The following is a 24,352-nucleotide window of genomic DNA, read 5'->3' as shown; positions in this document are numbered from 1 at the left end:
GAAAGTGTCCCCTTTAGTCACCTTGACAATTTACAAAAGCGAAACTTGCGCTCTAGGTTAGATCCACACTGAGTCTGCGGGGCGCGGAGTCCCTGCCCAGGTCAGCAGTGCCCGCCCGGCTGGCGGGCGGGGACGGGGGCGGAGCCTGCACCAGGCGTGGTCTTCCGTGGGAGAGAAGGCGGACTTTACCCCCACCTCCTAAAACCCCTACTCCCTCCCAGCCAATCAAGGAAGCATATGCAAATAGGGCTCCTGTCGCCCCGGCAACCATGATGCACGGCAGCCAATGGAAACCGGCAGGTTGCTCCTGCTCCGTGATTGGGACGGAAGGAAGGAGACAGAGGCCCAATGGGCTGTGGGAACGGTCCTCGGCGGGTTGAGGGGCGGGGATATGCAAATATGGTTTGAAAAGCCGGCGGGAAATCTGAGTTTCGCGGGAGGACCTTGGCGCGTAAACCGTATCCCTTCATTCATTGTCAGCAGCAGCTTCCTGGAGCCATTTTTCAGCTGCCGGCCGCAGCACCCGTGCTGCCGCCGCCGCCTCGCAATCCATTGCATCGGCCGCCCCCGACGCCTCCATCCCCCCTCGGGGCCCGATATCCGTGCGCCCGGGACCCTCCTCTCTCCAGAGCCCCGATTATTTTTGGACCCCGGGGCCCGGGCGGTGCGGAAAAATAAAAAGAAAAGGGAGAGAAGGGGCTCGGAAGCGCCGGGCGGGGAGGAGAGAAGGAGAGACTTGGAAACTCCGACTGCAAATAATAAAGAAATTGAAAACAATACGTTAATATACCATAGCAATAAAAAGAGCAGGAGCGAGAGATGAGAAAGGGGATCCAGCCCGCCCTGGAGCAGTACCTGGTGACCGCCGGGGGTGGGGAGGGGGCGGCTGTCGTCGCCGCCGCCGCTGCAGCCTCCATGGACAAAAGGGCACTGCTAGCCAGCCCCAGCTTCCCCGCCGCCGCCACCGCCGCTGCTGCCGCCGCCCCGAGCGCGTACATCCAGATCCTCACCACGAACACTTCCACCACCTCCTGTTCCTCCTCCCTCCAAAGCGGCGCCGTCGCCGCCGGCCCCCTCCTCCCCAGTGCCCCCGGCGTGGAGCAGACCGCCGGCAGCCTCCTCTACACCACGCCGCACGGACCCTCCAGCAGAGCCGGGCTGCTGCAGCAGCCACCAGCGCTGGGACGCGGCGGCGGCGGCGGCGGCGGCGGCCCTCCGGTAATGCCCTCCCGTTCCCACCGTCCCCAGCCCGGGCGGGAGGTGGGCTCGCACCGCGCGGGGTGGTGGGCGCGCTGCGGGCCGCCCTGGGAGAGCGCGGGGCCGAGCGTCGTGGGCCTCGGCGGCTGCCCCTCCAACAAGAGTTTATTGTTAGACTTGTGTGTTGACCCCGAACCCCCGAAGGGTCTGGGGGGCTCCGCCAGGCAAGCAGGGCAGCGGGGATCGCCATGGCGCGAACCACATCAAACACTCCGAAACTTTTCGCGGCCCCCCCCTTCCTTTCCTGCACTTTTCCCTACCCCCACTCTCCCCTCCCCTCCAACTCGAAGCTTCCTCTTTCTCGGGCGTAGGAAGGGGTCACGCCCCGGATGGAGAAGGGGGTGGGGGAGGGAGTAGTGAACTGGGGAGTGGGAGACTCCAGGGGGGTGGAAACCGGGGGGCCCTGGGGGTGATGGCCGCCCGCCGGCCTCGGAGGCCCGTTGGCAGCTGGGGGTCCCTAAGGCGTGCTCGGAGTGCAGGGGCTCTGCCAGGCTGCGCTTGACACATTTTGGGATCTGTAACTGCCGGCAACAAAGGGGCTGGGGGAAGCCGAGGGGAGAGGTGGAGCTGGAAGCCGGCTGCAGGCCGGGGCGTGGGCTGTCTGGGGGTGAGGGGCTAGCGGGCGGGCACCCCGGCCTGGGCGCATCCCGGTGGTGGCAGCGGCGGCGCCCGCGTGGCCCGAGCGCCCGGGCCTGCCTCGCCGGGCCCCGGGCCTGCCCTTGACCCGCCTCTCCCCTTGCCCCTTCCTTCCCCGCCCTGTCCCCCCTCTCCGCCCTCCGGCGACGGAGGGCGGGGGCAGCCGTGTTCCCGTCCCGCCGCCTGGGTCTGTCCCTCTCCCCGGGACCCGCTGGTGACGTTTCGCACACGTGCGCGGAGGACGCGCCTGTGACTGGGGAGGAGGCGGCGGCGGGAGGGGGCGCTGGAGGGGGAGAGGGGGCACCCACTTCCTCCTGCTCGCCGGCTCCCTGGCCTGGGACGGTCCCGGCGCCCTCGCACCCGCCCCCGGAGCGGCCACCCTCCCTCTCCTCTCCCCAACCCCCTCCACGGGCGCCCGCCCTCGCCCGGCGCCGCCGGTCCGTTCGGCCCTCCGGGCCCCCTCTCCAGCCGGCCCCCCCCCACCTCCCCCCGGAGCCAGGCTGGTTTCGGAAATGCCCTTACAGCAGCAGGTTAGTGACCGGGACGGCTCGGGGGGCGCCGCCGCCGCGGGGGCACCGGATTCTGTTGGGGGTTGGAACCGTGAGGGTAGGCGGTTGAGCGGGGTTTTGGAGTGGGAACGGGGGGTTGGGTGCTCGAGGGAAATGAGTAAGCAAGAAAAATCTAACTAAGTAAATGCCCGGCCTCCGGTTCTAGGAACCTCGGGGCAGGAGTGTCCGCCCCAGGGGGTGGGTATGGTGTTTACGTGTGTGTTTTTCTAGGGGGCCGAGGGATGGGCGATCGAAAACCGGAGGGGGGCTTCTCGCCAATGGCCGAGTTGAGCTCTGCTTTCTATCTTCCTTCCCTTGTGCTGGAGGGGGAGGGGGGCGGGTCAGAGGGTAGGGTGTCTGTAGGATTCCCAGGCCACTCGCCACCCCCTCCCTTTGTCCCTGTAATTTATAAAGCGCCTTTGAGAGATGATTTAGGTCAGTATGCGGCTTCTCTTTTTGTTGATACTAGAAAGAAGTGTGGCCCGGAGGTCTTCCTCCTTTCTCCTTTTCTCTCCTTCATTCCCTTCCTCCATGCCTCCTGTCTTCACCCTCGTGGTGAGGCTCGGCCCCCACGAGGCTAGAAACGAACCAAACCCAGTTAGATTAATGGTTGGCTGATAATATCAGTCGTTGACCTCACCTTGTCTCGGCTCCGAATGGGCTGAATTTTTGAAGAATCAAGATTTTGCAGAGGTCTTTAAGAGAGTCGGCACCCAGGCAACACTTTGGGGGATGAGATGGGTTTTGGAATAATGAAAAATTTTAATTCATGACTCTTCCCAATTTCTCCTCGAGTTGGATCTTAACTGCTTTGCAGCCCCAGAGATACTTGCTAGGGATGTGTGATACCGTCTCAGTCAAAGAAGCTCATGGTGTTTTAGTGACTAGGGTCTGCCAGCAGGGGGGAAAGAGTACAGTACCTGCTTACACATAACAGTATCCAGTGTGTCGGATTCTCAGACACGAGAATATGCCACGCTTTTATTAGCATTGAATACTATTACTGACTTGACCTAAACGTGCTTGGATATATTTTAAGCATATTTGCTCCCTCAGGGTTCTGTCACTATATCATAAACCTAATCTGAAACAACCAGCTATTGACATACTTCTGGGACTTGATTCAGATTTATGGAAGGGTAGTTTTGACAATGGGAAATTGTGAGACAACCAGTTTGCTTTTTTTTTTTTTTCCTTTTGAATTTTAGCCCACCTGGGCCAGGTCTCTGAAACTGCCTAGCCAAACTTCTATGTAATTCATTGTATTTAAGTATTTAAAGTATAAAAAATTACCCTCACCACCTTTCAAGCTACTTCAAAACTTTATCCTCCTTGCCACGAGATTATTATTCCAGAATCATGAGCACTGTATATAAAGTTTGGTTTCTTTTTTTTTCTTATCAAAATTATATTAGACTTCTATTGAAGTCTTGAACTTTTGTTGATATTCTTTCCCTAAGCAGGAGGGACAGCATGGGGATGGCTAAGTGATTGGCTGAGGAAAGAGATAATTTAAACACTTTCCATCAAAGAAGAGGTTGAGAACTCCTGTTCAAGTGGCCACAGTTACAGACTCACCTGGCTCTGATTCCATGTTCTGTCTCTAGAACAACCAGGAGCATATTCTTCACCTTTTTTTTAACGTGGAAAAAAAAAAAATATATATATATATATATATATATATATATATGTATGTATCTCAGTACTACCTTACTAGCTGTAATTGCCTCTGTCATTTACAAGTCGTTGGATCTTAGGCAAATAAACTCTCACAACACAGTTTCCTCTCTTGTAAAATAGGGACAATAACAGTACGAACTTGAAAGTTCTATTTAAGGGTTAAATATGATAATGCATGTAAAACACTTAGCACAGTGCCAGGTAAATAGTAGATGCCCAATAAAATGAATATTCAGAAATTTATAATTTTTTGGAACTTAGAGAAATAATGTAAGACCATGTGCACACTGCCCCTTTGTTGACATATATGAGTAAAATGGTTAAAAGTTTTTAAAAATGATATGTAATTAACTATTTATACCTAGTTAACTTGAGTTTTTAAACCCATAAATCATGGCTCTCCTAAGAATGGATAAAATAGGGACACGTCAGTACCACAGGCCTGTGTTAGAGATGGTGGTGATGAACTGCCCCAGTATGAGCTTGTGCCTTGAGTTGTGACAAATTTAGATCAACTCATCCTCACTTTTTTGCCTCGCTCCTCCCTTGACTGCATGGACCGGCCATCTTTTGCGTGCAGCCCGTGCTTAGTGGCTTTTGTGGAACTGAACTCTTAATCATCACCATGTCAGAGACATGCACAAGATAAATTCAGCTCTAGATGGTGAACTGTTGGACATGGAAGGAGTCTAGAGAAACCAGAGTCACAAGTGCTGTATATTTTCTGGAACTGAAAGGGCTTCATTTTCTGCCTCTGCTAAAAAGAAGCTGAAATGATTTCATTACGCTTCTAGAAAGTTTGGGATCTATTAATGCAAGAGACAATGGCCTGTCACATCTGATTTAATTTAATCCAGTCATAGCATCCCACTTATTAGACTTTGGGAAGGCACCCACAATGTTTGAAATTTCCCTATAAGAATGGAGAAACCATAGGTGCTACAGCTGAGTTTCTTTCCTGTATAAATATAAAAGAAGAAAAATGCTGGGTTCCTGTGGTTCTGTAGTCAATAATCTTGCTTCTGCTGAGATAGATGGTTGGTGCCAAGTTTAAGCTAGGAGAGAATTTTTAGTCACTACATACCCCAAAATGGAAGTTTTAATATAATGCAGTGCCCAGACTCAGGCAGTACGAATAGCTCCACTATAATCAGTACCCAGGGCACCACTCTAATCATCTTCTGAAACAAAGCACCCTTAAACGTGGCTCTGTGAGCTAAGGAACCCAAGCTTGTGAACAGGAAAGGATTTTTTTTGTTGTCGTTTTTCTATAAATCGTCACCTTATGTAATACTTGGAAGGGTAGATTCTGAGACTAATGTTGTGCTGTGTAAAGCTAACATGAAAACAGAAAATAATACTCTAAGCTTAGTCATGAATAGATGATAGCACCTGGAGATTGAAAGGTTGTAGGGAAAAGTGGCTTTTATTCTCATTTCTCATAGGTATAATCCATAGTGGTCTTTTATTGCCATCCCCAAAGACACACCATCCGTACCTTTAGCCTTTTTCCAAAGGACCTGGACCCACTTGGCAACGCTTCAGATATTCATAGTTGATTTTTCTGGCCAGTTTTCTAATTTAACATGACTTAACATAGATTCCATTTGTATGTCTAGTTTACATCCACTTTCCCAGGCCGACTGACTCCAATTCCTTTTTAATCACCTACTTTCTACTAACATTTTAAACTAGGAAGAGTGAAAAATCAGCCACTGCCTGTGCTGATTAAATCACATCCCTCCTAGATGCCCATGAAACCGCCCCAAATAGTGCAAGGCAAAGAAGGTAGATTGCAGTTCTTATCAGATGCTCTGTTTCATTTTGGTTTTTAAAGAGAGGAACTTCCCTGAATTCTTTGAGGTACTAAGCATGTGGTTTAATGCATATTTTTCGTGCTTGTTAGCAGCTTAAAAGTGTTCCGGGGACTATTTACAATTGCTAAGAAGCATTTTTTCTACTAATCATTTTTCATGGGACTAAGAAGGGGAGCTAACTGGGAAAGCAGTAAGTATAGGAAACCACTAATGGTATCTCCTTCCTCCTACCCTGACCTTCTCTTTGGCTTCCAAGAGTGGCTTGGAAAATGTATCTTACACAAGGAAAAGTTATACAACAGAAGGGACAAAAAGACAACAACTGGGATGGGGGTGAGGAATCCTGGAGGGCAGGAGTAGGATTAATATAGAGGGATAACACATGCAGCTTTGGGGCCAGTAAGAAGGAAATCGGTTTATTTTCTGTTGTCGCTTTTGCTTCAGACGCTCTCCTGCCAAAGCAATGCGTTTTTAGAACTCAGAGAATGTGTAAGTTACAAGGATGCATTCTCAGTCCGCCTCCAGCCTTAACTGGGGGCCAATCTTGTTGCTGTGGCGGCCACGATCATCTACAATATAACTTTGAAGGGGAAGAGGTAAAGCCCACTGGTTGCCAGGTTGCAATCACAAAGCCTGGGCCCCTTGCTTTGCTGGAGAACCTGGTGAAACAGACCACTGCTTAGCTTTGTAAACTAAGGCCAGGGTTTATGTCAGCGGAGGTTGATAGCAGTGAGAATGGACAGCTGATGGAATAGAGAGGCGATAGGAGGAAGTAAGAATAAAAGTAATTGACTTTAGTCTGCTTTTTATTACTGTAGCCCAACCGTCTGGGGCTATTTCTAGTGTCCAGACAACATTCTTATAACTAATTCTTCTAATTAGCATAGGCAATAATTGATATTCCCAATGGTCTTTGATTAGTTTTTTTTTTTTTTCCCCCCGGTATGTGGGCCTCTCACTGTTGTGGCCTCTCCCGTTGCGGAGCACAGGCTCCGGACACGCAGGCTCAGCGGCCATGGCTCACGGGCCCAGCCACTCCATGGCATGTGGGACCTTGCCGGACTGGGACACGAACCCGGGTCCCCTGCATCGGCAGGTGGACTCTCAACCATTGCGCCACCAGGGAAGCCCCTCAATGGTCTTTGAATCGTAACATGTGAGGGCTGTAAAGCAAGAGTCATCATCTGACCCGATCCCCTTCATTTTGCAGGGGAGGAAATTAAGACCCAATGCAGTTGTTACTTACCCAAGGTCACAGGCTAACTAGTGGCAAAGCCAGAACTGAAACTGGAGACTGGAATTCTTAGAAGCAGCCCCATTTGCCAAGAGAAAGTTAACTAAGTCTCATGTACCCTATATGGGAAAATTGGGATGTGTAGAATACATTTAAGATTGCCTTCAGGAATGGTTACATTTTTAAAATAGACACATACAGAAGTGTCCTTTGAACAGTTGGCTTTAGAGTAACACCTCATTCTCAAAGGTACAAAATACGCCACGCTCCTTTAGATGTTCAATGAAAGGGAATTTTAAAAAATGGAAGGAATGACAGACTCTTATAGAAACATGATAGTAGCCTTTTTAAAGCTTTATTTGTTATTTGCAAACTTTTGTGGATATGACACTTCCAGTGCTGAAACGGTGAAACATACTTCACTGAGAATAGAACCTGAAAGGATTTTTGCCGCTCTCTTCAGGAGAAGGGCACAGTATAGCTCTGGTGTTGGAGGTTTGTCCTGGGCTGTCCACATCCTGGGTGACTGTTGTGGTTTTCAGAGGTCTTGGGGCCCTTGCCCAGTGACATGAGACCAGGTGCCCTTCCTTCAGGAAGATTGCTGGTTTAACAAAGTTTAACTCTTTCAGGGGAAGAAGTCCTCATCCCCTAAAAACCAGAACTAATTTCCTTAAAACGTCTTCTTTTACTTGTGGAATTGAGAAAGCTTAAAAATAGAATCACTTCAAGCCCTGAAGCCTAAAAGTGAAACATAATCCAATGTCGCTGTAGTTCACCAACGCGTTAGGGGCGGGGATATATGGCTTGTCTATAAACCACAAACCAGAAAGGTGCCATGTGTAGGTGCGGTCTTAGATCAGGGAGCAACTGCTGGTGAGACCTGTAGTTATCAGTGAAGCTGATCCCCCTGGAGGACTTTATGGTGGATGGAGTCCATCTCCGGGAGCAGAGGAACTGAACACCCTTGGTCCTCCCAGTCAGCTCGTGCCTGGCTCCCCAGGAGACCCTGCTGGCTTCTGCAGCACGCACCTGACTGCTGAGAAGGGCTCCCCAAGCTCTGGTCTTCAGGATCCTGAAAGTTGCAGCTCGGGACTCTGGGGGTCACAGGAGGTCAGCTCAGAGCCTATAGATTTCACCCCTCCCTTGCCCTTTTTCCACGTCTGATGCTTTGAGGCTCCAGAAATATATAACCAGAGCAGCAGCCCTGTGACCCCATACCTTCTGAGCCTTTCTGGGCCTGGCAGCCCTTAGGAGAGGTGAAGGCTTTTATGGACCTAACCCACACCCTCCACCTAAAAGGCAAACTGAAGGGCAGCCAAGTATAAGAGTCAGACGATGGGGCCTGAAGCCAGAGTGTCTGGGTTCTTATTCTGTGTGACTTTGGGCCACTCTGCTTAACCTGTGCGTCTTAATTTCCTCACCTGTAAAATGGGCAAATCCTAGTAGCTACCTCATGGGGACTGGGACGATTAAAGGAGTTCCTATTTGTAAGGTGCCTAGGCCGGTCCCTGACCCATGGGAAGGGTTCGGTAGATACGTGGTGGAATTGCCCTTTTCTTCCGTGGCTGTCTCTGGGGCCCACCCTTTGGTGGTTTAGTTTCTGAACCAGCCCTTGTGTTCATCCAGACCCAGGTTACAGCTCTAAAAGTGGCGGCGAGGAAGCAGAGGGGTGACCCACAGGGCGGTTTTCCCCCAACGTACTCTTTAGGGCCTTTGCATCTCTTCATGAGCTGTGCCTGGACTCGGGAGAGTGAGCAGAAAGATAAGTGTCGCCTTACAGTAGTCCTTTTGGCAGCGGTAGTGTCATGACGAAAATCTTTATTTCTGTGATGATCTGCGTTAATGGAGTGGCACTCTTAACATGATTTCACTTCTGTACAGCCACCCAGGGCTTAAGACTGAATGGTGGAGAGCAGGGTGTCTGAGGCGTGTGGGGCCCTGAGGGACTGGAGACGCCACTCCGTGTGCGGAGGGGAGCTACCCCCGGGCCTCCCTGGCCCCTTCTCTTCTCCCTCTCGCAGTGTCTAGTTGTTCAGTGTGTTATGCCTGTTCCTCCCACTTAGCCCTCACCTCTCCCTCTGCCTGGCTTTTAGAAGGAGGCCAGAATCACAGCCTTCACGGGCCGCTTCCGTGAATTATCCAATTAATTACAACCCTTTCCCTAGCGTTTGAGGTCCAGTGAAATCTCGCCCTTCCCGTTCTGCTCCCATTCCTCCCTACTGGGATCCTGGCACTTACGGAGGCTGCTGCTTTCCCTCCGGGGCATTTATTCGCTTGTTCCCCTCGCTGCTGCCGTCCTTCCCACCAGCCTATCAAGGACACCCCCTGCACAGAGCCTTCCCTGATTCCCCAGGCCTTGGGCCCCTCCCTTCCCATAGGACATCTTCGTCCACCTTATATCCTCATCAGTGGTGCCCTTGACTTACTCTTCCTGCAAACCCACAAGCTTCAGGAAACCAGGCTGTGGTTTTCGCGTCACGTCGTCCTTGCGATGCCTTCTCCGTTGTGGACGCTCAGATATTTGACAAGAGGCGTTGTCATCAGGCACCCACAGTGTGCTTGGCACCCCAGTCTTCCTGTTGAGGATGCAAAAGAAGTATGAAGTGTGATCCACCCACTCTTGAGTTTCATGGTCTGTTTGGGGAGACAGGCTTTAAACACAAGTTGAGTCGCAAGCAGGAGTCAAACAGGACTCATCTTGTCCTCGGTTGTACCGTGTCGACAGGATGTGCCAGCTGGACCGTGGGAATGGGCAGGCCGTGGCTCCCATGGTCACCGACCTTAGAGCACATTTGGGTGCATATTTGAATCATCTTGGCACTTTCGAGAAATACCCCCATCCAGACCTGAGTATGTTTTGAAAGTGTCCCATGTCATTCTGACGTGCACTCAATTGGAACTGCTGGACTAGGTGGACGGGGAAGGTTTGGGAGGCTGTTCGTGGCTGGGGGAAGGTCATGAGGCCAAGGTAGGAAGGCAGGAAGTGGGCTAGCATAAGGAGACCTGTTGGACTGGTGTCAATATGGGGGAATAATAGAACCTAACACTGGATACATTGGTAAAGTTGGTCTGGAATAGAGATTGCCTTCCTACAAGGGCCAGGCAGGGAATTAACTGGGGGGTATGGAAAGGTGGGGATAAGTAGTATGGGAGTTGGGCTTGAACAAAGAAGAAATGCCCTGTCAGAAGGCAGCCGAGGAGGGACCCCACCCCAGGTGATGGCTTCCAGAGAGGAAAGCGGGTCCCATTTGTTGCCAGATCTTCAATTTTCTTAAAATGCCAGAAATCTACCAGCGTTAAAATGCAGGCTCAATTAAAAAGGAAAATGTGCAAGCCAAACAAAATAGGTCTCTGGGCCAGATTTGGCTTCGGGGCTGCCACTCAGCAGTCTCTGGTCTATGGGATAATAATAGCTGATGTTTATCAAGTGCCCATGCGCGTGGAGGGCACTAAAGTAAGTGCTTTATGTGCATTAACACGTTATCCACATAACCTGTGAAGTGGGTATTATCACCACGCTTGTCCTGCACAGGAAGACGCAGACAACGAGGGCTTAAGAGGCTGCCTCAGGGCTCCACTGAGGAGAGAGGCAAGTGGAATTGAACCCAAGGAGCCTGGCTCCACAGTCTGCAGACCCCAGAAACCTGGGCCAGGTGCACTGGTACCCCATGCCGACCCTGGTACCAGCTTCTGGACTTCCAGGTCATTGCCAAGGCAAACCATCCAAAGACGAGTGACCCCAAACCCAAAGGAGGTGAAACCAAAAGCACTCCCAAGGGGCTGAGAACTTAGGGGGTCCAAGCAAGCACTGTTGCCTGGCACCAACACCACTGGGAACCAGGGTGATACGCTGGACACCCGGCCCTCAAGGGATTTACTTTACCCTATAGCAGGAAGACTTTCCATTCTGTCAGGTCTGGACCTGCCTGGAACAGGTTACCAACTGGACAGAAAGGCAGAAGTTCCCCTGGGAAGAAAAGTAGGGCATACCATTTAGAGCATGGGTGCTACAGAGCTGATGAGTCTGGAAGCAGGACAGCAACAGTGATGGTGTGAAAGGCAAGATGGAAGTGAGAGACAGGCTAAGGGAGAAAAGACATACAAGACCTTGACTCCCAAGATGGTTAGCTCCTGGGGCTGAAAGAATGGACAAGGCTGAGCTTTTCCTCCGTCAGGGTTTGCACCCTGTGGAGGGAATGGTGAGTTCGGAATGAGCTGGCTGTGAGGGAAGCCGTGGGCCACCCAGCTTTCTAAGAGGCTAGGACCCAGCCCTGGGAATGTGGTTTTGGCAACAGAGGTTGGAGTGGAGGCCTTGATGAACAGCAGCCAGCCAAGACTGGCCTCCTTAGCTTAAAAAAACAAAGAATTAAACGTGGTGCTACAAAAACCTTTCATCATTTTCATTTCTCCTTCTATAATATGAAAACGAGACAGATTCATCAGGTTGATTTGGGGGATCAATACTGTCAGGGCTCCCAGAGACGAGCCATCAGATGTTATTTATGACATACTTTCCCAGGTCTGGGCCTGGCTCCTAGCTGCTCTGAGAAAGCAGAGAGCCAGCTGGAGAGTGCTGTGCATAAGGAAAGGTCATGTAATTATGTCTTGAACTAAGATAGCTTTTTTGACCATTGTTTCCTGTGCTCTCTGATTTTGCAGATTAAAAAAAAATGTATCTTGGATATATTTTCTTAAGCCCTAGCATATTAAAGTTTAAAAATGAAAGAGCCATGTAAATTCTAAGTATCTTTATCATTGATTTTTAAACATGTAACTTGTATTTAAGCCTATTTGCAGTAACCCTTGAATTGACCAACTTTGTTGCTATGTTTGGTAGCAAGACTTGTGATCACACTAATATCGTGGTCAAGTTTTCAACCTTTTCTGTTACTGTTTTCCTTGCTAGCATCTCAGACACTCTAATCCTGGGACTGGTCTTTAGGAGGGAGGTTTTCAGCTCTGGGGACCCATGGCACGGTCGTGGGGTACGGAAGGAGCCTAGGGCTTGACATCGGGCTCCAGAAACGTGCTCTGTCGCTTAGCAGCGTGTGACCTTTCACAAATTCTATGAGCTGTAGTTACCTAAAATAGTGTTCCTGTCTCCTTCAGTGGTTGGAAGGATTAATTGAGATAAGTTTATAGGAAGTGTACTGTGTGTTCCTAACTTAGTGTGTTCACCCCGCTGCCCCTCCTCCATGGTTAGGAGTGAGTTCTCAGCATTTTTACCCATTTGAGGGAAAACAAAGTACAGGACACTTACTGAACACCCACTCTGAGCTGAATCGGTTCCCAGTATTCTGGGTGTTTCAATGACTAAGATGTTCTTCTGGCCCTCAAGGGAGGTAGGGGAGATGAAGCAAGTTCTCCAATAACTAAGACAAGATAAAAGACAGTGAAGGCTGTTAGAGAATATCGATGAAGTTTCTTAGGCATCCAACCTGGGGCGGGAGTGGGAGGGGTGGGACAGAGAAGGCTTTGTGGGGGGAGGCTGTCCTGTGCCCTGTTGGCTACTCGCTACTCTAGTGAGTAGTGAGGACTCCTCACCAGACGCCAGTAGCACCCTCCAGTTATGACAATCAAAATCGTCTCTGGACACAGAGACATTGGACACATCTGTCCAATGTCCCCCGAGTGCAAAGTCGGCCCACATGTCTCCCCCACCCCCTTCCCTGCCCTGTTGATGAACCACTGAACTAGCCCTTTATGGGGCATGCCTACCCCCCACATGGAACCCCAGCGCTGTGATTCAGTGTCCCACTCTTGAGAGATGATACAGAGAAAACAAACTCTGTGTAGCCAGCCGGAGCCGTGCCTGTTTTACGATCAGGTGTACTAGGAATGGGCCACGTGAAGCCTCTCCGTAACTTGGAGAAGAAAGGATCAAAGTCTGCAGTTCAGAGAAGGCCAGAGAAGTTTTGCATTTATCATTTACTCAACTGGGTAATTAAGAGAGACCTTCTGCTTGGGACCAGCTTCTCCATAGATAGTTAGCTGGTTTGGGAGCATCACTTCCTTTCTAACCTGTTTCCTCACCTGGTAAATGAGGAGAATCAAGGTTCTCATCTCATAGGTTGTTGTGAAAACTGAACGCCCCAAAGCATGTAAAGTGCTGGCTCTAGCTCCGGCCACATACCAAACACTCTGACGTGTTTGTTAGCATCATGTATATTATTACTGCTGTCGTTGTTGTTGCCATCCTTGTTAGCAAGTTGAGCTTCCCTTTCAGGGCAAGTTAGCTGTTAAAAGCCATTCCCTTTGTTGCTGGTGTTTCCACAACCACTTCCCTTGCTCCTCCATCCCCACGCTGGCCCCAGTTTCCAGCACGGGGCATACTGATTCATTTGACTTACTTAGCAGTTATGTGTATAGGGCACCTAGTGTATGCCAGCCCGTCCTAAGTGCTGGGGAAGCAGCAGGGTCAACACAGACAAAATCGCCTGCCTTGTGTGGCTTGGATCGTGAGTGATGCAGATATGGCCGTGTAACAAATAACCCCACCACCACCCCCCTTCCTGTCTTTGATGGATCCTGTCCTGTTTTTTTCACAACAGTGGTTCTTAAATGTGTAGTCTGGGACCAGCAACAGCACCTGGGAGCTTTTTAGAAATGCAAATTTGGGGTTCACACCCGAAACCTACTGAGTCAGAAATTCTGGGTGTGACCAGCAGCTTGGGGTTTGACAGGCCCCCCCGAGGTCTTTCTGATGCCCAGGTTTGAGAGGCACAGTTTGGGAAAAGATACCTCTCAACAAGAAAGGACTAGGGGAAGCCAAGGCCTGGATTGGGCTGTCGTGTTACGCGACAAAGAGGGTGTTGCCCATACGGTGCATTTCCAAAAACAGCAGCGCTTACAAAAGATCTTAGGTGTATCAAGACAGTTCAAAACTGGCAGTGTCCTTTGATCTCTTCTGGGCCTGGCATCCCTTTTTGAAATGGGAGGACTCTGGGAGGATCCTGTGAGCCACAGCACAGAACTCAGTAACAGACATTCTTAGCCTTCTTTGGGCTTTTCAGCATCATCCCGTGAACAGGAAAAACTGCTTCCCTCCCTTTTCTCCAGAGGCTTTTGATGTGTTTGTTTGACAATTATGTTCCTCCTTTTAATTCCTTCTCGTTTAATCGTCCTTTTATCTAGCACCAGTAAAAATCCTTATATCTATAACCGAATTGCCAGCCAGATGTACCAGGCTTCTCTGGAAATGAAATGGTTGCTCTCCTTACATGTCTGGTAATTTGGGTATTTAAATATATCGTGAAGAGTAAATGAAATGAGAGACCCTGGGCCAGCGTCCAGCCTGGAGCTGGGCACAGAGTGTCCGGCCACTTGATAAATTCCCACCCCTGTTCCCAACCCATTATGAAAACCAGTAAAGGCAATAAGTAGATACCACAGTTCTTTATGTGAAAAGCTTTCGACTACCCACAGTTTGAATGGGTATGAATAATCATCATATAAATTATAACCAAAATCATGGAATCAGAAGTTCTGATCAGTTAAAACTTAAATATATATGTAATTAAATAAACTTAGAAACTTAAAAGAAATAGATGTTACCTGATTTTTTTTTCATGAAGATGGATTTTTTTTTAAAGCCCTAATCAGATTGACAGAAATTCTTTACTTCTGCACTAGCCCAAGATTCTGCTCATACATCTAAATTGATAGATTTTTTTTTAACTCTACAAAATATTTTATTGCTTGGATGTGCGAGATAAATTTAGGAGGCAGAAGAATAAATACTGGCTTTCAAATTTCTTTGCTAGTGATACACAGAATACAAAAGGAATAGTTTCACAAGTTACAATCAGTTCAGTTTGGGATACACTGTTTGAGTATGAGTCTGAAACACCAAGAAGAGTCCTACATATAGAATTAAGTTGATTCTTTTCATGCAAAAATATCTAGCACAATATATTGATTAATCAGTATAATGCCAATTTATAATAACACCAAGTTCTCATTATATGAGTGTCATTTCCTGAACACTCTGAACTGTTACATTGACATACAGTACTTGCCCACTCCCATGCCAACATTACACTAGTTTTATTTTAAAAGTCTTGTTATTGCGTAAGTAAGTCTCCACACCTTATCACTACCACATCTTCTTCTTCCTCTTCATAATTGTCTTGGCTGTTTTGGTTCTTTTTTTTTTATATACAGCAGGTTCTTATTAGTCATCAATTTTATACACATCAGTGTATGCATGTCAATCCCAATCACACAATTCATCACACCACCACCCCGCAGCTTTCCCCCCTTTGGTGTCCATACGTTTGTTCTCTACATCTGTGTCTCTATTTCTACCCTGCAAACTGGTTCATCTATACCATTTTTCTAGGTTCCACATATATGCGTTAATATACGATATTTGTTTTTCTCTTTCTGACTTACTTCATTCTGTATGATAGTCTCTAGATCCATCCACATCTCAACAAATGACCCAATTTCATTCCTTTTTATGGCTGAGTAATGTTCCATTGTATATATGTACCATATCTTCTTTATCCATTCATCTGTCGATGGGCATTTACGTTGCTTCCATCACCTGGCTATTGTAAATAGTGCCGCAGTGAGTATTGGGGTGCAAGTTTCTTTTTTTTTTTTTCTTTTTTTTTTTGCGTTATGCGTGCCTCTCACTGTTGTCGCCTCTCCCGTTGCAGAGCACAGGCTCCGGACGCGCAGGCTCAGCGGCCATGGCCCACGGGCCCAGCCGCTCCGCAGCATGTGGGATCTTCCTGGACCGGGACACGAACCTGTGTCCCCCGCATCGGCAGGCGGACTCTCAACCACTGCGCCACCAGGGAAGCCCACATGTGTCTTTTTGAATTATGGTTTTCTCTGGGTATATGCCCAGTAGTGGGATTGCTGGATCATATGGTAATTCTATTTTTAGTTTTTTAAGAAACCTCCATACTGTTCTCCACAGTGGCTGTATCAATTTACATTCCCACCAACAGTACAAGAGGGTTCCCTTTTCTCCACACCCTGTCCAGCATTTGTTGTTTGTAGATTTTCTGATGATTCCCATTCTAACTGGTGTGAGGTGATACCTCACTGTAGTTTTGATTTGCATTTCTCTAATAGTGATGTTGAGCAGCTTTTCATGTGCCTCTTGGCCATCTGTATGTCTTCTTTGGAGAAATGTCTATTTAGGTCTTCTGCCCATTTTTGGATTGGGTTGTTTGTTTTTTCAATATTGAGCTGCATGAGCTGTTCATATATTTTGGAGATTAATTCTTTGTCCATTGATTCGTTTCCAAATATTTTCTTCCATTCTGAGGGTTGTCTTTTCGTCTTGTTTATGGTTTCCTTTGCTGTGCTAAAGCTTTTTAAGTTTCATTAGGCCCCATTTGTTTATTATTGTTTTTATTCCCATTACTCTAGGAGGTGGATCAAAAAAGATCTTGCTGTGATTTATGTCAAAGAGTGTTCTTCCTATGTTTTCCTCTAAGAGTTTTATAGTGTCCGGTCTTACATTTAGGTCTCTAATCCATTTTGAGTTTATTTTTGTGTATGGTGTTAGAGAGTGTTCTAATTTCATTCTTTTACATGTAGCTGTCCAGTTTTCCCAGCACCATTTATTGAAGAGACTGTCTTTTCTCCGTTGTATATCCTTGCCTCCTTTGTCATAGATTAGTTGACCATAGGTGTGTGGGTTTATCTCTGGGCTTTCTATCTTGTGCCATTGATCTATGTTTCTGTTTTTTGTGCCAGTACCATATTGTCTTGATTACTGTAGCTTTGTAGCACAGTCTGAAGTCAGGGAGTCTGATTCCTCCAGCTCCGTTTTTTTCCCTCAAGACTGCTTTGACTATTCGGGGTCTTTTGTGTCTCCATACAAATTTTAAGATTTTTTGTTCTAGTTCTGTAAAAAATGCCATTGGTAATTTGATAGGGATTGCATTGAATCTGTAGATTACTTTGGGTACTATAGTCATTTTCACAATATTGATTCTTCCAGCCCAAGAACATGGTATATCTCTCCATCTGTTGGTATCATCTTTAATTTCTTTCATCAGTGTCTTTTAGTTTTCTGCATACAGGTCTTTTGTCTCCCTAGGTAGGTTTATTCCTAGGTATTTTATTCTTTTTGTTGCAGTGGTAAATGGGAGTGTTTCCTTAATTTCTCTTTCAGATTTCTCATCATTGGTGTATAGGAATGCAAGAGATTTCTGTGCATTAATTTTGTATCCTGCTACTTTACCAAATTCATTGATTAGCTCTAGTAGTTTTCTGGTGGCATCTTTAGGATTCTCTATGTATAGTATCATGTCATCTGCAAACAGTGACAGTTTTACTTCTTCTTTTCCAATTTGTATTACTTTTATTTCTTTTTCTTCTCTGATTGCCGTGGCTAGGACTTCCAAAACTATGTTGAATAATAGTGGTGAGAGTGGACATCCTTGTCTTGTTCCTGATCTTAGAGGAAATGGTTTCAGTTTTTCTCCATTCAGAATGATGTTTGCTTTGGGTTTGTCGTATATGGCCTTTATTACGTTGACGTAGGTTCCCCCTATACCCACTTTCTGGAGAGTAGTTATCATAAATGGGTGTTGAATTTTGTCAAAAGCTTTTTCTGCATCTATTGAGATGATCATATGGTTTTTATTCTTCAGTTTGTTAATATGGTGTATCACATTGATTGATTTGCATATATTGAAGAATCCTTGCATCTCTGAGATAAATCCCACTTGATCATGGTGTATGATCCTTTTAATGTGTTGTTGGATTCTGTTTGCTAGTATTTTGTTGAGGATTTTTGCGTCTATATTCATCAGTGATATTGGTCTGTAATTTTCTTTTTTTGTAGTATCTTTGTCTGGTTTTGGTATCAGGAAGATGGTGGCCTCATAGGATGAGTTTGTGAGTGTTCCTTCCTCTGCAATTTTTTGGAAGAGTTTGAGCAGGATGGGTGTTAGCTCTCCTCTAAATGTTTGATGGAATTGACCTGTGAGGCCATCTGGTCCTGGACTTTTGTTTGTTGGAAGATTTTTAATCACAGTTTCAATTTCATTACGTGTGATTGGTCTGTTCATGTTTTCTATTTCTTCCTGGTTCAGTCCTGGAAGGTTATACCTTTCTCAGAATTTGTCCATTCCTTCCAGGTTGTCCATTTTATTGGCATAGAGTTGCATGTAGTAGTCTCTTAGGATGCTTTGTATTTCTGTGGTGTCTGTTGTAACTTATCCTTTATCATTTGTAATTGTATTGATTTGAGTCCTTTCCCTCTTTTTCTTGATGAGTCTGGCTAGTGGTTTATCAATTTTGTTTATCTTCTCAAAGAACCAGCTTTTAGTTTTATTGATCTTTGCTATTGTTTTCTTTGTTTCTGTTTCATTTATTTCTGCTCTGATCTTTATGATTTCTTTCCTTCTACTAACTTTGGGGTTTTTTTTTTTTTTTTTTTTTTTTTTTTTTTTTTTTTTTGCGGTACGCGGGCCTCTCACTGCTGTGGCCTCTCCCGTTGCGGAGCAGGCTCCGGACGCGCAGGCTCAGCGGCCATGGCTCACGGGCCCAGCCGCTCCGCGGCATGTGGGATATTCCTGGACCGGGGCATGAACCCACGTCCCCTGCATCGGCAGGCGGACTCTCAACCACTGCGCTACCAGGGAAGCCCTAACTTTGGGTTTTGTTTGGTCTTCTTTCTCTAGTTCCTTTAGGTGTGAGGTTAGATTGTTTATTTGAGATTTTTCTTGTTTCTTGAGGTAGGCTTGTATAGCTATAAACTTCCCTCTTAGAATTGCTTTTGCTGCATCCCATAGGTTTTGGAACGTCGTGTTTTCGTTGTCATTTGTCTATAGGTATTTTTTTATTTCCTCTTTGATTTCTTCAGTGATCTCTTGGTTATTTAGGAACGTATTGTTTAGCTTCCATGTGTTTGCGTTTTTTTCCCTGTAATTGATTTCTGATCTCATAGCGTTGTGGTCAGAAAAGATGCTTGATAAGATTTCAATTTTCTTAAATTTACTGAGGCTTGATTTGTGACCCAAGATGTCATCTCTCCTGGAGGATCTTCCATGTGCACTTGAGAAGAAAGTGTAATCTGCTGTTTTCGGATGGAATGTCCTATAAATATCAGTTAAATCTATCTGGTTATTGTGTCATTCAAAGCTTGTGTTTCTTTATTAATTTTCTGTTTGGATGATCTGTCTGTTGTTGTAGGTGAGGTGTTAAAGTCCCCCACTATGGTTGTGTTACTGTCGATTTCCTCTTTTATAGCTGTTAGCAGTTGCTTTATGTATTGAGGTGCTCCTATGTTGGGTGTATATATATTTTTAATTGTTATATCTTCTTCTTGGATTGATCCCTTCATCATTATGTAGTGTCCTTCCTTGTCTCTTGTAACTTTCTTTATTTTAAAGTCTATTTTATCTGATATGAGTATTGCTACTCCAGCTTTGTTTTGATTTCTATTTGCATGGAATATCTTTTTCCATTCCCTCACTTTCAGTCTGAATGTGTCCCTAGGTCTGAAGTGGGTCTCTTGTAGACAGCATATAAATGGGTCTTGTTTTTGTATCCATTCAGCAAGCCTGTGTCTTTTGGTTGGAGCATTTAATCCATTCACGTTTAAGGTAATTATTGATTTGTATGTTCCTATGACCATTTTCTTAATTGTTTTGGGTTTGTTTTTGTAGGTCCTTTTCTTCTCTTGTGTTTCCCACTTAGAGAAGTTCCTTTAGCATTTGTTGTAGAGCTGGTTTGGTGGTGCTGAATTCTCTTAGCTTTTGCTTGTCTGTCAAGCTTTTGATTTCTCCATCGAATCTGAATGAGATCCTTGCTGGATAGAGTAATCTTGGTTGTAGGTTCTTTCCTTTCATCACTTTAAGTATATCATGCCACTCCCTTCTGGCCTGTAGAGTTTCTGCTGAGAAATCAGCTGTTAACCTAATGGGAGTTCCCTTGTCTGTTATTTGTCATTTTTCCCTTGCTGCTTTCAATAATTTTTCTTTGTCTTTAATTTTTGCCAATTTGATTACTATGTGTCTTGGCGTGTTTCTCCTTGGGGTTATCCTGTATGGGACTCTCTGCGCTTCCTGGACTTGGGTGGCTTTCCTTTCCCCTGTGAGGGAAGTTTTTGACTATAATCTCTTCACATATTTTCTCTGGTCCTTTCTCTCTCTCTTCTCCTTCTGGGACCCCTATAATGCGAATGTTGTTGCATTTAATGTTGTCCTAGAGGTCTCTTAGGCTGTCTTCATTTCTTTTCATTCTTTTTTCTTTATTCTGTTCTGCAGCAGTGAATTCCACCATTCTGTCTTCCAGGTCATTTATCCGTTCTTCTGTCTCAGTTATTCTGCTATCGATTCCTTCTATTGTAGTTTTCATTTCAGTTATTGTATCGTCCATCTCTGTTTGTTTGTTCTTTAATTCTTCTAGGTCTTTGTTAAACATTTCTTGCATCTTCTCGATCTTTGCCTCCATTCTTTTTCTGAGGTCCTGGATCATCTTCACTATCATTATTCTGATTTTTTTTCTGAAAGGTTGCCTATCTCCACTTCATTTAGTTGTTTTTCTGGGGTTTTATCTTGTTCCTTCATCTGTTACATAGCCCTCTGCCTTTTCATCTTGTCTGCTAAATTGATAGATTCTTAATTGAATCTACCAATTGAAGAGTCATCTTCAGTTTACAAATGGTAATGAATTACTATAACGTTGATTATGTTAAAAGGAGTGTTTGGGGTGGATTGATAGTTCCTTTTGATAAAAGGCTGTGTCTTGAAAATGCATGTGGAAGATTATAAGGCTTTACTATGGCCCAGCTTTGTCCTGTTGTTCTCTTCTAAAAATGTCTCTCTGGCCATCAGTGGGCATTGCCACCCCCTTTCCCTCCACCTTCAGCCAAAACAACTTCTGGTTACAGTGACGGTTTTAAGTTTGCCATTTGTGGTTGATTATTTTATAGAAGTTGGGAAAGTAAGGCGAGCAGTACTCATTTCTTGCTTCCTGCCTTGCTCGAGAGTGAGGATCAGCTTTTCTAAGTCCTTGACTTTCAAAGTTCGCTGCTCTATATGGTACGGGTGGCTGAGGTGTGGCCCGTACATGCCACCACCTCTGAAGGTCTAACATGACTCAGCGCCTGCCATCATTTCCAAAACCAGGTCTGGGGACCAGGGTGTGGGCCTCCCCTCCGCCTTGCAGAGAGAGTAAAAGAAATTAGACTAGACTAGAGCCATGCCATCTACACAGTTGAGTTCTATAAATATTTTTTAGATAGATTGTTACATTTGACAGTAACAGGTTGATGAGCGTTGGGCTCTTTTGAGTCTTGCTTTCCCTTTGCTGTAATGTAAGAATAATGGTACAGTAGTCAGCTTATTGGCTGCCCGTTTCAGGTAAGGTAGGTCTCCGGCTCTTTTAGCACCTTGGAGAAGTGCTCTCAAAAGGACTAGATATAGACCCCAACTTCGCATGATTAGGGACTCAGATTTATTGCTCTGGGGACAATTTTGTGTAAATCGGAGTTCTGAAAGCTGATAAACTAGAATGCAAACTTACTAATTTACCATGAGAAACGTAACTGCCAAGTGGACAGTTGCAGAAATTGGTATTGCCTTGGGTTTCCGATCAGAAGGCTATTAGCTGACTCAGAATAAAGGGGTTGAGTTATCCTTTTAGTACCCTCCCACTGTGCTCACTCCTCTCTGGAGCTCATCTGCAGGGGTGGGAGTCCTGCTGGCTGTTTAAGGAACATAATTGACACTGTCATTTACTCAGGTGTCCAGTGATGACTGTTACGAAACACTGACTTTGTTGCCCCTTCCTTTCTTTTTTTTTAAGAAAAATACTTGCTTTTGGTACAACTTTGTTATTTAAAGAAATCAAAGATGGTATAAGTCAATGGACTAAAATCTGAAATACACTCTTCACTCCCTCCTGCTTCACTTTCCAGAGGTAATCACAACAACTTGGTTTGTCCCTTTTATATCCATTTGAAAATATATATTCTATATAAAGCTGCAAATTGTGGCTTGCAGTTTGTACTTAACAAGGTGTTAGACACATTTCCATTTTGGTATTAATTACACCTTGTATTGCCACCCGTTATATGGATAAGCCAGAATGTAGTTAACTCTTCCCATTTGATTGTTATTCCTAATTTTATAAACAGAGCTGCATTGAATATCCTTGTACATTTGTTTTTGTGCATGTGTGTATTTCTGAAGGCTAGATTTTTTTTTAAATTGAAGTGTAGTTGATTTACAATATTATGTTAGTTTAAAGTGTACAATACAGTGATTCAAAATTTTTATAGATTATACTACATTTCAAGTTATTATGGCATCATGAGAAAATCTACAAACAACAAATGCTGGAGAGGGTGTGGAGAAAAGGGAACCCTCTTGCACTGTTGGTGGGAATGTAAATTGGTACAGCCACTATGGAGAACAGTATGGAGGTTCCTTAGAAAACTAAAAATAGAATTACCATATGACCCAGCAGTCCCCCTACTGGACATATACCCAGAGAAAACCATAATTCAAAAAGACACATGCACCCCAATGTTCATTGCAGCACTATTTACAATAGCCAGGTCATGAAAGCAACCTAAATGCCCATCGACAGACGAATGGATAAAGAAGATGTGGTACATATATACAATGGAATATTACTCAGCCATAAAAAGGAACAAAATCGAGTCATTTGTAGAGACATGGATGGACCCAGAGACTGTCACACAAAGTGAATTAAGTCAGAAAGAAAAAAACAAATATCGTATATTACTGCATATATGTGGAATCTAGAAAAATGATACAGATGAACTGGTTTGCAAGGAAGAAATAGAGACACAGATGTAGAGAACAAACATATGAACACCAAGGGGGGAAAGCGGGGTGGGGATGAATTGGGAGATTGGGATTGACATATATACACCAATATGTGAAAAATTGATAACTAATAACCTGCTGTATAAAAAAATAAAATAAAATTCAAATATAAAAAAAGTTATTAGGTAGGCTAAATTTCTATGTGTATATTGAACTTCGATCACAGGGCACATATAGTAAAATGCTGGACAGATAAAGCCAAATTATCCCCCCAAAAAGGCCAAACTAATTGATCTTCCTCTATTTTCTCATACTCTTTCCAAGACTGGATTACGTTAGTCTTTTGCAGTTTTGCTCATGATGGTTTTGCTAGTGAAGCTAGATACTATCTCCTGATTTTTATTTTGTGTTTCCTTAATTATACTACTGTTATCACCACCACTGCTGCTATTATGACTGCTGCTGGTTAATATTTATTGAATGTTTTATGTGACAGGATTGTTTTAAGCACTTGACATGAAATTTACTAATTTAAAGTTTAACATCCCTGTGAATTTGGTATGATTATTGTTGTCATTTTACAGACGATAAAAGAGAGATGAATTAGTAAATTTGAGCATCTCTGCTCAGTTGGTATTTCTGTGAATTGCCTCTTTGAATCCTTTATCATTTTTGTTTTTAAGGCTGTTTATAGTTTTCTTACTGATTTATTGGGACTTTTCATGACTTATTGGAACTTTCCAGATACTGGACTTTCTCTGGTGTGTGCACACACGTGTGTGGTAAATATTTCTTACCAGTTTGTTACTTTTCTTTAAATTTTATCTATGAGATGTATTTCTCTGTACAGAAGTTTTGCTCATTTTTTAACATGGAAAACTACAGTCTTTAGTTGATGACTTTGGTGGCTTGTTTTGGAAAAGCCTTTCCTAATCCCCAAATTATAACCGTATTCTTTATTTCCTTCTTCTGACCTTATAATTTTATTATTTTGATATTTAACCTCTTTGGAAGGGGTTATGTGTATGTGTTAAAGATCTGACTTTATATTTTTCCCAGATGGATAGCCAGTTATACTAGTGCCATTCATTGAATGGTTCAGCATTTACGCATGAATTTGAAATGCCAGTTTTGTTGTGTGTGTGTGTGTGTGTGTGTGTACATGTGCAGGCTCATGCATGGGTCTGTGTTGATCTGTACCTGGACCTTCTAATGTGCTCTGTTGATATCTTTGTCTCTTTCTAAGGAAATAGCATCCTTCTTTAAATACAGTAGCTTTATGGTATGTTTTGCTACACATAGGGAAAATCCCGCCCCCTTTCATCTTATACTTGGTTTTTTTCATTAAAATTATAGTTTTCATTATTACATTTTTTTTACACATTCTTGCAATTGTACAGCTTGGGG

General features: G+C 45.1%; 1 protein-coding gene across 1 annotated transcript in view; it reads left to right on the top strand.

The window, feature by feature from the left end:
• Window positions 1–819: 819 nt before the first annotated feature.
• E2F3 (E2F transcription factor 3) overlaps window positions 820–24,352 on the top strand; it is a gene marked incomplete at both ends in the record, with an annotated part of 77,069 nt that continues 53,536 nt past the window's right edge. The window contains one exon of the mRNA XM_082847129.1: window positions 820–1,218. Within this exon, the coding sequence (XP_082703255.1) occupies window positions 820–1,218 (399 nt within the window). The remainder of the gene's footprint in view (window positions 1,219–24,352) is intronic.

The sequence above is a fragment of the Leucopleurus acutus genome (genome assembly GCF_964270905.1).
Source record: "Leucopleurus acutus genome assembly, chromosome: 10".
NCBI classification, from domain to species: domain Eukaryota; kingdom Metazoa; phylum Chordata; class Mammalia; order Artiodactyla; family Delphinidae; genus Leucopleurus; species Leucopleurus acutus.
Note: the sequence above shows the minus strand (reverse complement) of the source record. Positions and strands in the feature narration are given on the sequence as shown.